Consider the following 10,364-nt stretch of genomic DNA (forward strand, 5'->3'; position numbering starts at 1 on the left):
TTTGTGGTAAGGCAAACTTTCAAGGAGAAAGGGAAGATGGAAAAATAAAAGTGAATAAGGGTGAGGGCAGAGAAAAGAGTTGTCATTCTAATGAAGTCCCACCACATGGAAGGATACATCAAAAGTGGAAAATAAGCATTAATCTCTAACACCATGCTTAAATAAAATATTTTTAAAATTAAATTGTCCCTTTTGTTTAGGGAAGATGAGAGCTTTGGTGACTTTGAGTGCAGAGTTTCAGTACAGAAAAGAGAAAGAAACTAGACTGTATCTGTGTGAGGACTGAGTAGAAGATGAGAAAGCAGGAAAAAAAAACAATGTAGAAATGTAGAAAACACTGTTGTGAAAGGGTAGAGAAAGATAGGATGGTAGGTGGAAAAGTGTGTGGAGTTAAGAGTTGAAGAAATGATTATTCTTTTTCATATATATATATATATATATATATTTTCCCCCCATGCAGATACAGAGGAACCTATAGATAGAAAGGGATTAAAAACAGTAAAAATAGAGCAGAGATCATCAGGAAGTAAAAATCTCTAAGAAGCAAAATTGACTGAATTGAAAGGAGAAATAGACAGTTCTACAATAATAGTTGAAGACTTCCAACGTCGCACTCAATGGGTAGAACATTTGGTGAGAATATCAAAAAGGAAACAGAGGGTTGCAACAGTGTTATAAATCAACTAGACTTATCAGACATATATAGAATTCTCCACAAAACAACAGCAAGATACACATTTTCCCCAGGTGTACATGGAACATTCTCCAAACATGTTAGGACATAAAACAAGTCTCAATAAACTTAAAAATGATTGAAATGGTATGAAGTATCTTCACTGACCACAATAGATGAAGCTAAGAACCAACGACAAAAGGAAAACTGGAAAATTAACAAATGTGGAAATTAAACAACATACTCTTAATCAGCCAGTGGGTCAATGAAGTCACAGGGAAATCAGAGGGTACTTAGACATGAATGAAAATGAAGTTGGCCAAGTTATTTACCCAATCAGTATCTCAGTTCTCTCACACGTAAAATGTGGATGGGGGACCTACTCCATAGGGATGTTTTAGAAATTAAATGAGTTAATACAAGTAAAGCACACAGGATGGTATCTGGCACATAGTAAGCACTTAATAAATGTATAAATGTTAATAATCATTATTACTATACATAATCTAAAGTTCAGGCTTTGGAATTCAGACATTCTCAAAGCCCAAGCTTCCCCCTCTATGCTATCTCTAAACACAAGCTCCAACTTACTAAGATTCCAAGGCATAGTATAAAGACACAAATGCGGGGCACCTGGGTGGCTCAGTCGTTAAGCGTCTGCCTTCAGCTCAGGTCATGATCCCGGGGTCCTGGGATCGAGCCCCGCATCAGGCTCCCTGCTCAGTGGGAAGCCTGCTTCTCCCTCTCCCACTCTCCCTGCTGGTGTTCCCTCTCTCACTGTGTCTCTCTCTGTCAAATAAATAAATAAAATCTAAAAAAAAAAAAAAAAGACACAAATGCTAAAATTAGAGGAGTAAATAAAAAACTTTGGAAATGCAGAAGGGTCTATTAATTCCAACATGGAGACAAGGAGGATAAGCATGTCAGGGAAGACTTCAAAACAACCTGGCATTCTTGAGCTGAGCTTAAAAAGAATGAGTAAAAAGCAAAAAAAGAAAAAAAAAAGTTGTAAAAGCATTGCAGAATGAGTGAGCCTAAGCAACTGCACAAAAGCAGGAAAGTGCATAATAGTAGTCAGGAAACAATAGCCCACTGTGGCTTGAATGTAGGTCACATGGTGGGATATAATGGGAAAAATGGAAAGGTGCTGAAGGATACACAGCTTTGAAAGCCTTGCTGGGGAATTTGGTGATATTGTATAGATGAATTCCCATTGAAAATTCCTCTTTTAAAATTAAAGGTATAGTAAAGTTTGGTCACTGTGTGCTAACAGTCCAGGTGTGTTGTAGGAAGATCACTTGCTTTACTTCATGAGAGGAAAGATGAGAAACCCATCCTGATTTTTACTCCCAGGCAGCAACATTTTAAGAGAGGTAATATCGGATCAGCCCTGATACCACATGGAGTTGCCTGAATTATTTTTCCAGGAAAGGAGTGAAACAAGGGATGAGCAACAGGGTTTTGACTTCAAGCACACCCCAGGAACAATTTGGGAAATGACTGTCTCCCATAATTCCCACCTAAGGAGAGACAATCAGCTTCTTGCTTTGACACAAATACCTGCATACCCCATACTCATTCTTCTCTTTAGCCGATGGAAAATTCCATAGCTGATTGTGTGCTCCATAGGGCATTTGAGACAGAGAATATTTCCAAAGGGTCTGGTCCAATTGTATTGTAAAGACCCCAACTCTGAAATTAGTACACATAGCTGGAATTCCAGGGGATTAAAAAACAAATTATAAACAGGCGCCTGGGTGGCTCAGTAGGTTGAGCATCCAACTCTTGATCTCAGCTCAGGTCTTGATCTCAGGGTCGTGAGTTCAAGCCCTGTGTTGGGCTCCACACCGGCGCGGAGCCTACTTAAAAAAAAAATTACAAAGAACTTCAAAAATCATCTGAGCTGCAACTGCACATTGCAAAAATCCTACTTTTTTCACCCTTTAGTGCACATGTGTAGCCAGTTGTCCTTCATTTTAACTCCTAGATGTATAAAAAATAGGTTCAGGACTGACCTTAACCGAAAAACTAGGCATGGCTTCTAAAACTAGGAGTACCTGAAACCTTGTTGAGATTTTTCAGTTTAGGCCTTTCCCCAAATACAAAAATTAGGAGCAAGAGGAAGTTCAAAAGAAAGACTAGTATTTGTACACTGATCCTAATATCTATATTTCCCAATTCTTGGCAGTAAAGGAAAGGGGACAGTAACAGCAAAGGAGGCAGAGGTAACCCCAGATCCCAATCTATACTCTGGCATTCTATTTCAGTAACCCCTAGCCAGAACCTAGCTTTTGTTAAGTATAAACAGGAGGACCTGAAGCAGTATAGACCACATGGCTTCGGCTCTGTAAACTGCACAAATAGATAGATAGGATAATGGAATTAGGGAAATTAATTTCTTCCTAACTACACACCCCTAAAGGACTTTGGAATCCTGTAGCTATCTCACTGAGCTCAGCTCGATGAACTCTGGCCAAAAGGGATCAGCACAAACAAGGTGCTACCACCAAGGATAGGTGTAAATTACAAAGCCCAAAGCATTGGCCAGCAAACAAAAGCAAGGATGAGAGTAAACAGTCACCAAGGCATGACTATCCATGAAGCAGCTTCTGCAGTTGGTCTCCAGGAAGACCTTCCTCTGAGGTCCAGGACTACAGGGAATGAAGCAGTAAACCTGGCACCTTGATGGGGGTACCCAGAGTTTGAGGGCATGGTGGGGCTGGGTCCTTTCAGAACCATATTTCTATGGCTTTGCTGAATGGGAGTGAGAACCAGGAATCCTTCTGGGAGTTAAAAAGCTTCAAGATATCCTGATGAGAAATCCTATGTTAAAGGGTGAACCCAAGTGCTGGGACTCAGACTGGAATGAAAGAATCTGTGTTCCTTTTCTCCTAGGTCTGTGTCCTCACCCCTTTCCCCAGATCTGCCCAGATGTCATCTAGTAGCACGGTCCTGTCTTCTTGTATGGAGTGATTCCATTCTTCGAACATGTTGAAACTAAAGGATCTACCAATGTAAACTTGTTTTGTTTGTACCCTCCTACACACACAGACAGTGCCCTTTATCATCTTTGTGGTAATTGTGCTTTATCCTTCTGACTAGACTTCAACTGAAGAACTAGGACAATGTTTTCACCAGTTTTAGCATGCAACTTTATTAACATGTAAATAAAGTCTCAAATGAATACACTTATGTCAATATAAAGCACAGAAGTATAGCTTACTCAGAATGAATAGGTTCATTATCAGGTAATGTTGCAGAAATACTAAAAATATCTCCACTTATATAGCACAATGAAAATCAACACACATTCAAGCTCTCAAGATCATTTGGTATCCATAAGGTTGCCTCCTTCAATCAATACAAATAACATAAATATTGAACTTACAATTATAATACGCATGGCTTCATATTACAACACCAAAAAAATTGTTCATGGTTTTGTGAGAACATACAGCCATTCAGAGTTTGAGTATTAATCGTATAACTTTATCTCTCACCTCAGGATCACTGTGCTCTGCTAAGTCTTGGAGTTTCTGACCAAACTCTTTTGCTTCCTGGAATATGGAAATAAGCTCAGATTTAGTGAACTCTTCCTTGGTAAACAGCTTCACCTTCTTTTTGAATTGGAAATTTATATTCTCAAATATTTCAATGATATTAAGAATATTGGCCTTTGACTCATTCTTGTTAAAGGGCGCAACCAATGATGATAGTACTTTGGCACTAATCAGTTCTCTTGTATTGGCTTGATTTTTAGACAAGCGCAAAAACACTTTTAAAACATAAAACTTGGTTTTGACACTTCCCTTGTTTAACAAGGTAAGAAAATCTGGAATATAATTAGCAATTATACGGTGATCCTCAAATTTCACACTCAGGTGCACTAATAATTTTAGTCCAGCCAGTTGCACAGGGGAGTTCAACGGGTAAGAGATTATGTCCTTACAAACTTGATGTATATATAACTCTGCTGGTTTTGGTTCTTCAGAAGACTCAGAGTTGTCATCTACCATATTTAAAGCTCTAGGGTGTTCTGTAACATTGGGATTATTGACCAAGTTTTCAATCATAACAGTAATACCTACGTCATGAATTATATCTTGGGTAAATGGATAAGCAGGACTGATGCCCATTATCATAGTAGCTATTTCATGAATAAAAGGATCCTTAGTTAACTTAAGTAGGGCAACGAGTTTATCAAACTCTTTAGGCTCTAAACTAAAGTCATGTGATTTACAGCGGCAGGCTCTTGGATTGGGCCCATACTTTTCCCTATACTTAACCTGGTTTTTGATCTCAGCTAAGGTTTGGAAGTAAGGCCCATTATAGGGTGGGATCTTGGTCAGAGGCCGAATCCCCAGAGGAGTTTCAATCAAGGTCTCAACCAGAGTCCAATTCCCTTCTGCAGGCAAGGATGGCTCCCCTCCTTCTATTGGGACTAGGACACTATACCTGGCCCTTGACCATGCTGCTGCTTTTTGTTTTATAGTGAGTTCTGGTTTGGGTATGGGCTTGGGCTTTTCCTGGATCTTAGGTGGAGGCTTATAAACTTGAGAAGGAGTCTCCTCTTCAGGCCAGAACCAGGATCCTACACTAGGCTCTTCTCCAGTCCAGAACCAGGAGCAGACATTTTCTTCATCCTCATCACCGGACTCGATTACAATACCAGCTCTGTCCCCAGCCCCAGCCCTGAATTTGATGCCGTCCTCTCTCTTTCTCTGGCGCCTGGGCTCAATATTGGCCTTATGATCAGCCTTGGCAAAGGACCTGATATTGGCTTCATGTCCAGCACCAGCCTTGACTTCGTACTTGGTCACTGCACTGACCCTGGCCATAGGCATCACCTTTGGCTTGGTTTGGGGCACTATACCAGGTTCTGCCATGGATTTTGCCTTAGTCTCAGTCATGACTCTATTCTTAGTCATAGCTTCCATCTTGCCCACATCCTTTGTCATAGTCACGGCCTCAGTGTAGGTCACTGTGTCCTGGCCACTGCTCCATCCCCAGCCTTGGCCTGGGGCACTGGTCCTGTTTTCAGTTCTGCCTCAGCCACTGCCTTGGCCTGGATCTTAGCCTTGGCTCTAGTGTTGGCAGGGCCACTGATTGCAGCTTTTAGGGCAGCCCCAGCCCCTGCTCTGCCCCTGCTTTAGCCTCAGAGCCAGTCATGATCCAAGTTAAAGGCAAGGCCAGGTTATATACCCCAACCCCATCTCAACCTTGACTGAAGGTCTGTCCCAGGTTGGTGTTTTCATACAAAGTCCATTCGTCACTCGGCCCCCTTTCCAACTACAGGCTCTGCCAGTGATATAAACAACGTGCAGAGGAAGCTCACTCAGGTAAGGGAAGAATGGCTGTGTGCCTGAGCGCAGCCCTGTGGAGGGTGGTGGTCTTCAGCCACTCCAAGGACACCAGATCTGCCACTGAAGTTGGACCTAGGGGTGGAGGAAGGAAATGGGGGCTTTGAGTCTTTTCCAATTTATTTCTTATGTTGATTAGCACAGAGAGACAGAAGAGTATGGACATTCAGTGCTAAATGGCAGAGGTAGATAATTATCAAACTCTCTCCTCATTTCACACTCTCTACAAAACTGCAGGTGCTACTAATCTTTCCAGACACAAACCAGGAATATGGAGAGTGGGAAAGCTTAATGGAGGTGAGAGAGACTAAGGAATCCCTAGACTGGCTCTTTATCCCTGCTGGACTACTACTTCATCTTACAGGTCTACTGGGAAAGTCTCCATACTCATACCAAACTTCACTGCTCTGGAGTAATTTTCTCCTCCTTTCCTTGCTTCCAATGTTGACAAGCCCTACAGCAGACCTACAAGTACAAATAGGAAGATATGGAAACTGACCTCCTGGTAGAAAGACCTTGGTCCCTGGTCCCTATATTTGTAGTTTGTCTAGTGTTTCCTTCCTTCTGTCCTATACCACAACTGCCCTAATTCAGGACTGATCCTCCTTCTCCCTGCTGCCCACCATTTTACTGTTCAGTGACTGCTCTTGCATTTCTCTAGTTTAAAATTGGCCTGGGTGAGGGCGCCTGGGTGGCTCAGTTGTTAAGCGTCTGCCTTCGGCTCAGGTCATGATCCCAAGGTCCTGGGATTGAGTCCCACATCGGGCTCCCTGCTCGGCAGGAAGCCTGCTTCTCCCTCTCCCACTCCCCCTGCTTGTGTTCCTGCTCTTGCTGTCTCTCTCTCTGTCAAATAAATAAATAAAATCTTTAAAAAATAAAAAAATAAAAAATAAAAAAAAATAAAATTGGCCTGGGTGAAGCATAAGAATAAGAAAAGCAGCGGGAAATCAGAAAAACAAGTGTTACCCTTCTATACTCAAAGCTTCCAAAGACTTACAACTAAATCAGCAAGGGACCAAAGAGGGGTTAGTAAACTGGCAAAACAAAAGAGAACAGAATTCCTAAGTCTTAATCCTCTCCCATCCATCTACCCTCTCACCAATCCTAACAGACACAGGGCATGTTTCTCTTCTTCATTATTTCCTAGGTTCAAGTTGGGTTACCATTTGCAAACTTTCACAGCTGAGAGTTCCACAGACCTGGGGATGGGTCTATACCCAGAGATTCACAAATGCAGAGATAAATAAATCCACACAAAGGAGACAATGGAGACTTAGTCCTTGGTAGAGATCAACACCTGGGACACTGATCCTTTCTGGAAACAGGTACCTGTTTGCCAAAATTTTCTGTGGCCCTTTTTTCCTCCTTCTCCCTCCAAGTTCCTCTGCTCCATTCCAAAAGTCTGATAATTCTCCTGCACAGACAACTCAAACATCCCTGCAAGATAGTGGTGATAGTAGTAGAGATGGAATGCTCAGACAAGCCATGGAAGTTGGCTGGGAATCAATGAAAAGTATTATCTCCAAATTTCATCTAGGCTTTTATGTTTCCTTCCTCTCCCTAAAGCCTATCATTTTCTGCAACACAACAGGAGTAAGGGAGGACTGTTTGGAAAGCATGCTGAAAGGAGATCTGGAGTTTCCCCCAGACTCCTGCCTGTTCTAGTCCTAGCCATCTACCAACTCCAAGCACTGCCCACTCCGCAAAAATTAGGCCAGGTTTCCTTTTCTTATCCCCTCCCTTTGAGGTCCACGGCCTTCTACAGATCTTTACAAAAACATGCGGTACCGAAAACTTAGGAACAGACCTAAATATATAAACACATGATACACATCCAAGGACCAAACGAAAACACAGTGGAAGAGACTCGATTTTTAATGGTCAGACTAGTAACCAGGACATGAGACCATTTTCTAATCCAGGGCCTTGATTATCAAACACTTCTTTTTACACTCTCCCTCCCAGGGCTCCCCTGACAACTTGTTCTCACCAACAGCAGCAGCCCCTCCTCCTATCATATAAACCGCCATTTCTCCGCTAGAAGCCGCTACTATACTCCTTTACCTTCCCAAACACGGTCGGAGGTGATTAGTGTCTGGAAATCAAGCTAGGAAGATCATTTTAAATTTATAGTTGCGTGCCACTCAAATTACCCCTGTCCCCCTCTCCCTCTCACCGCCCGCGCCCCACGACCAGATCACGTATCCCACATTCCTCTCTGATACCCATTTCCACACTCCCAAGCGATGCCCGCCTTCTCACTGACCTGCTCTGCTTGGATCAGAGGCAGCTTTCTTATTTCCTTGCCTCAAGGGGTGCCGTGCCCTACAGAAAGAGGGACGGACAGTCAGAAGGACACGAGGACACGAGGACACGAGACAATGGCGGCGACTGTGTCTGGGGATTGGCCCGGCACCTGGGATTTAGGACGCGATACCTGCTTTATCAGATTGAGGGCCGGAACTGGCAAACAACTGCCACTTTTTCGTATTCCCTTCCTCCCGTCCCCAAAGCTCCTCTGGGACCCACGCCTAGTGACTAATTAACAACAGCTACCTTTTCCTCCGCAGACTTTGCTTTGCCACGTCCCCAGTACCCAAATCTGCAGCGGGAGGAGCTACAGCGCAGTGTAAGGGGATCCGGCCTGATGGAAGCGGAGTGATACCAAGCTTTGCACAGCGCCACTCCGCCCTCTGTCGGTGAGCTCTAGCTTTTTCTCATCCTGGTAAGGGCTGGGGCGACATCTGAACATAGAGGAGGCAGCGCGATACGGAGAGAAGCTTACCAATATCAAAGGGTCTCAGCATTAGTTGCCCTCTTTTAGGATCTCCCCCAACCAAGACTATATTTTTTTTTTCATCTTGAACTGAAACGCATGCGTGTATGGGGAGGTGGCGTCGCTGAATCCGCTCTGGCCCAATCATGCGGAAGGATACCGCAGTGTCGTGTTAACACATTCACTTCTCCAAAGTTCTAGGCCTACCTAAATAGGCGGGTTGGGGGAGGGGATAAGAGGGTTGGGAAATCAGAGTGCAAGACTGAGAGAAGAGGGTATGTTCTAATCTATTCCAAAAGCCGTGTCCCCCTCTATGAGAGAAGACCCTCCAAGCTGCTGCTCCAAGCACTTAATTCTCTGCACGAATTGGGCTCCTGTGGGCTTGGCGTCTGGAAAACCACTCTGGTTTGACTTGCTGATCTATGTCAAACATCTTAGTCTTTTATTGCTCCTCTCCTCTAAGTCTCTCATCTTATTGCCTACCATGTTTCTTGCATTGAAATAGTCGAAGGTAAGGTGGGATAAAGATATAGGGAAAATAGTGATGGATAAGAGAAGCATATTAATACCAAACTACCTCTGTGTGTGCATATGCCATTCTCAAGCCCTGCCTCCCCTCCTGATGTCCACAATACTTCCTGCAACTAGATATGCATGGTCCTCAGCATGCACATGAAGAAAACAACTCTGTACTAATTAAAGAGGCTTAATAGTTAAATAACTTTGTACCTGTAAACCACTTGTGCTGGAGGTTCTATGGTAGCCTTCCCAAGTTTTTGCATTGCTCATGGGGTGATGGAAGGGAAGTAGATGGGAAGGGGCTTCTGTGGAGGCCTCACCACTGTCTTTCTTCTAAAGGAAAGCAGACCTTGCCCTCTAACCCAAAGAAACAAACCACTGGTCTGTGCCAAGTCATTCTTTCTGCCACAGTGCTTTTTTTCTCACTCAAAATGGTAGCACACTGTGCCATTTCCAGGTCATCACAATTGCCCAAGAAAAAGGGCCTGTTTCTCAACTGAAACAAAAGCAAAAATGAACTTTTGGGACGTCATCAAGATAAAAAGCTTCTGCACAGGGACACCTGGGTGGCTTAGTAGTTAAGCGTCTGGCTTTGGCTCAGGTCATGATCCCCGGGTCCTGGGATGGAGCCCCGCCTCAGGCTCCCTTCTCAGCAGGAAGCCTGCTTCTCCCTCTCCCACTCCCCCTGCTTGTGTTCTCTCTCTTGCTGTCTATCTCTCTGTCAAATAAATAAATAAAAATCTTAAAAAAAAAAGTTTCTGCACAGCAAAGGAAACAATCAACAAAACTAAGAAGCAACCCACAGAATGGGAGAGGATACTGCAAATGAAACTACAGACAAAGGGCTGACATCCAAGATCTGTAAGGAACTTCTCAAACTCAACACTGAAAAAACAAATAATCAAGTCAAAAAGCGGGCAGAAGACATGAACAGACACTTCTCTGAAGAAGACATACAAATGGCTACCAGACACATGAAAAAATGTTCATCATCATTAGCCATCAGGGAAATCCAAATCAAAACCACACTGAGATA

At 43.3% G+C, this 10,364-nt stretch overlaps 2 protein-coding genes and 1 pseudogene across 16 annotated transcripts in view; 1 reads left to right on the forward strand and 2 right to left on the reverse strand.

Moving 5' to 3' along the window:
• The window catches only part of GPRASP1 (G protein-coupled receptor associated sorting protein 1), a 40,906-nt gene extending 32,254 nt beyond the window's left edge, over positions 1–8,652 (reverse strand). For 5 of the 14 annotated variants that reach the window (XM_081808506.1, XM_081808497.1, XM_081808495.1 and 2 more), the window contains exons 1-2: positions 5,893–6,030; positions 4,174–4,230 (exon numbers count right to left, since the gene is read on the reverse strand). The gene's annotated coding sequence lies outside the window, so the exon portion shown is untranslated. Of the gene's footprint in view, positions 1–4,173; positions 4,231–5,892; positions 6,109–8,299; positions 8,359–8,589 lie in introns of those variants that run through there. The other 9 variants (XM_081808503.1, XM_081808501.1, XM_081808499.1 and 6 more) reach the window with 4 other exon arrangements.
• ARMCX5 (armadillo repeat containing X-linked 5) lies at positions 3,802–5,898 on the reverse strand. Its single transcript, XM_081808508.1, has one exon. It carries the CDS (start codon positions 5,629–5,631, stop codon positions 4,135–4,137), a length of 1,497 nt encoding a protein of 498 aa, XP_081664634.1. The 5' UTR covers positions 5,632–5,898; the 3' UTR covers positions 3,802–4,134.
• Positions 8,415–10,364, forward strand: part of LOC102749317 (nuclear RNA export factor 2-like) — a 15,356-nt pseudogene continuing 13,406 nt past the window's right edge. The window contains exons 1-2 of the transcript XR_014141445.1: positions 8,415–8,520; positions 8,604–8,691. The product of XR_014141445.1 is annotated as a nuclear RNA export factor 2-like (transcript). The remainder of the gene's footprint in view (positions 8,521–8,603; positions 8,692–10,364) is intronic.

This window comes from Leptonychotes weddellii, chromosome X (assembly GCF_054177405.1).
Source record: "Leptonychotes weddellii isolate Sample4059 chromosome X, ASM5417740v2, whole genome shotgun sequence".
Classification (NCBI taxonomy): Eukaryota; Metazoa; Chordata; class Mammalia; order Carnivora; family Phocidae; genus Leptonychotes; species Leptonychotes weddellii.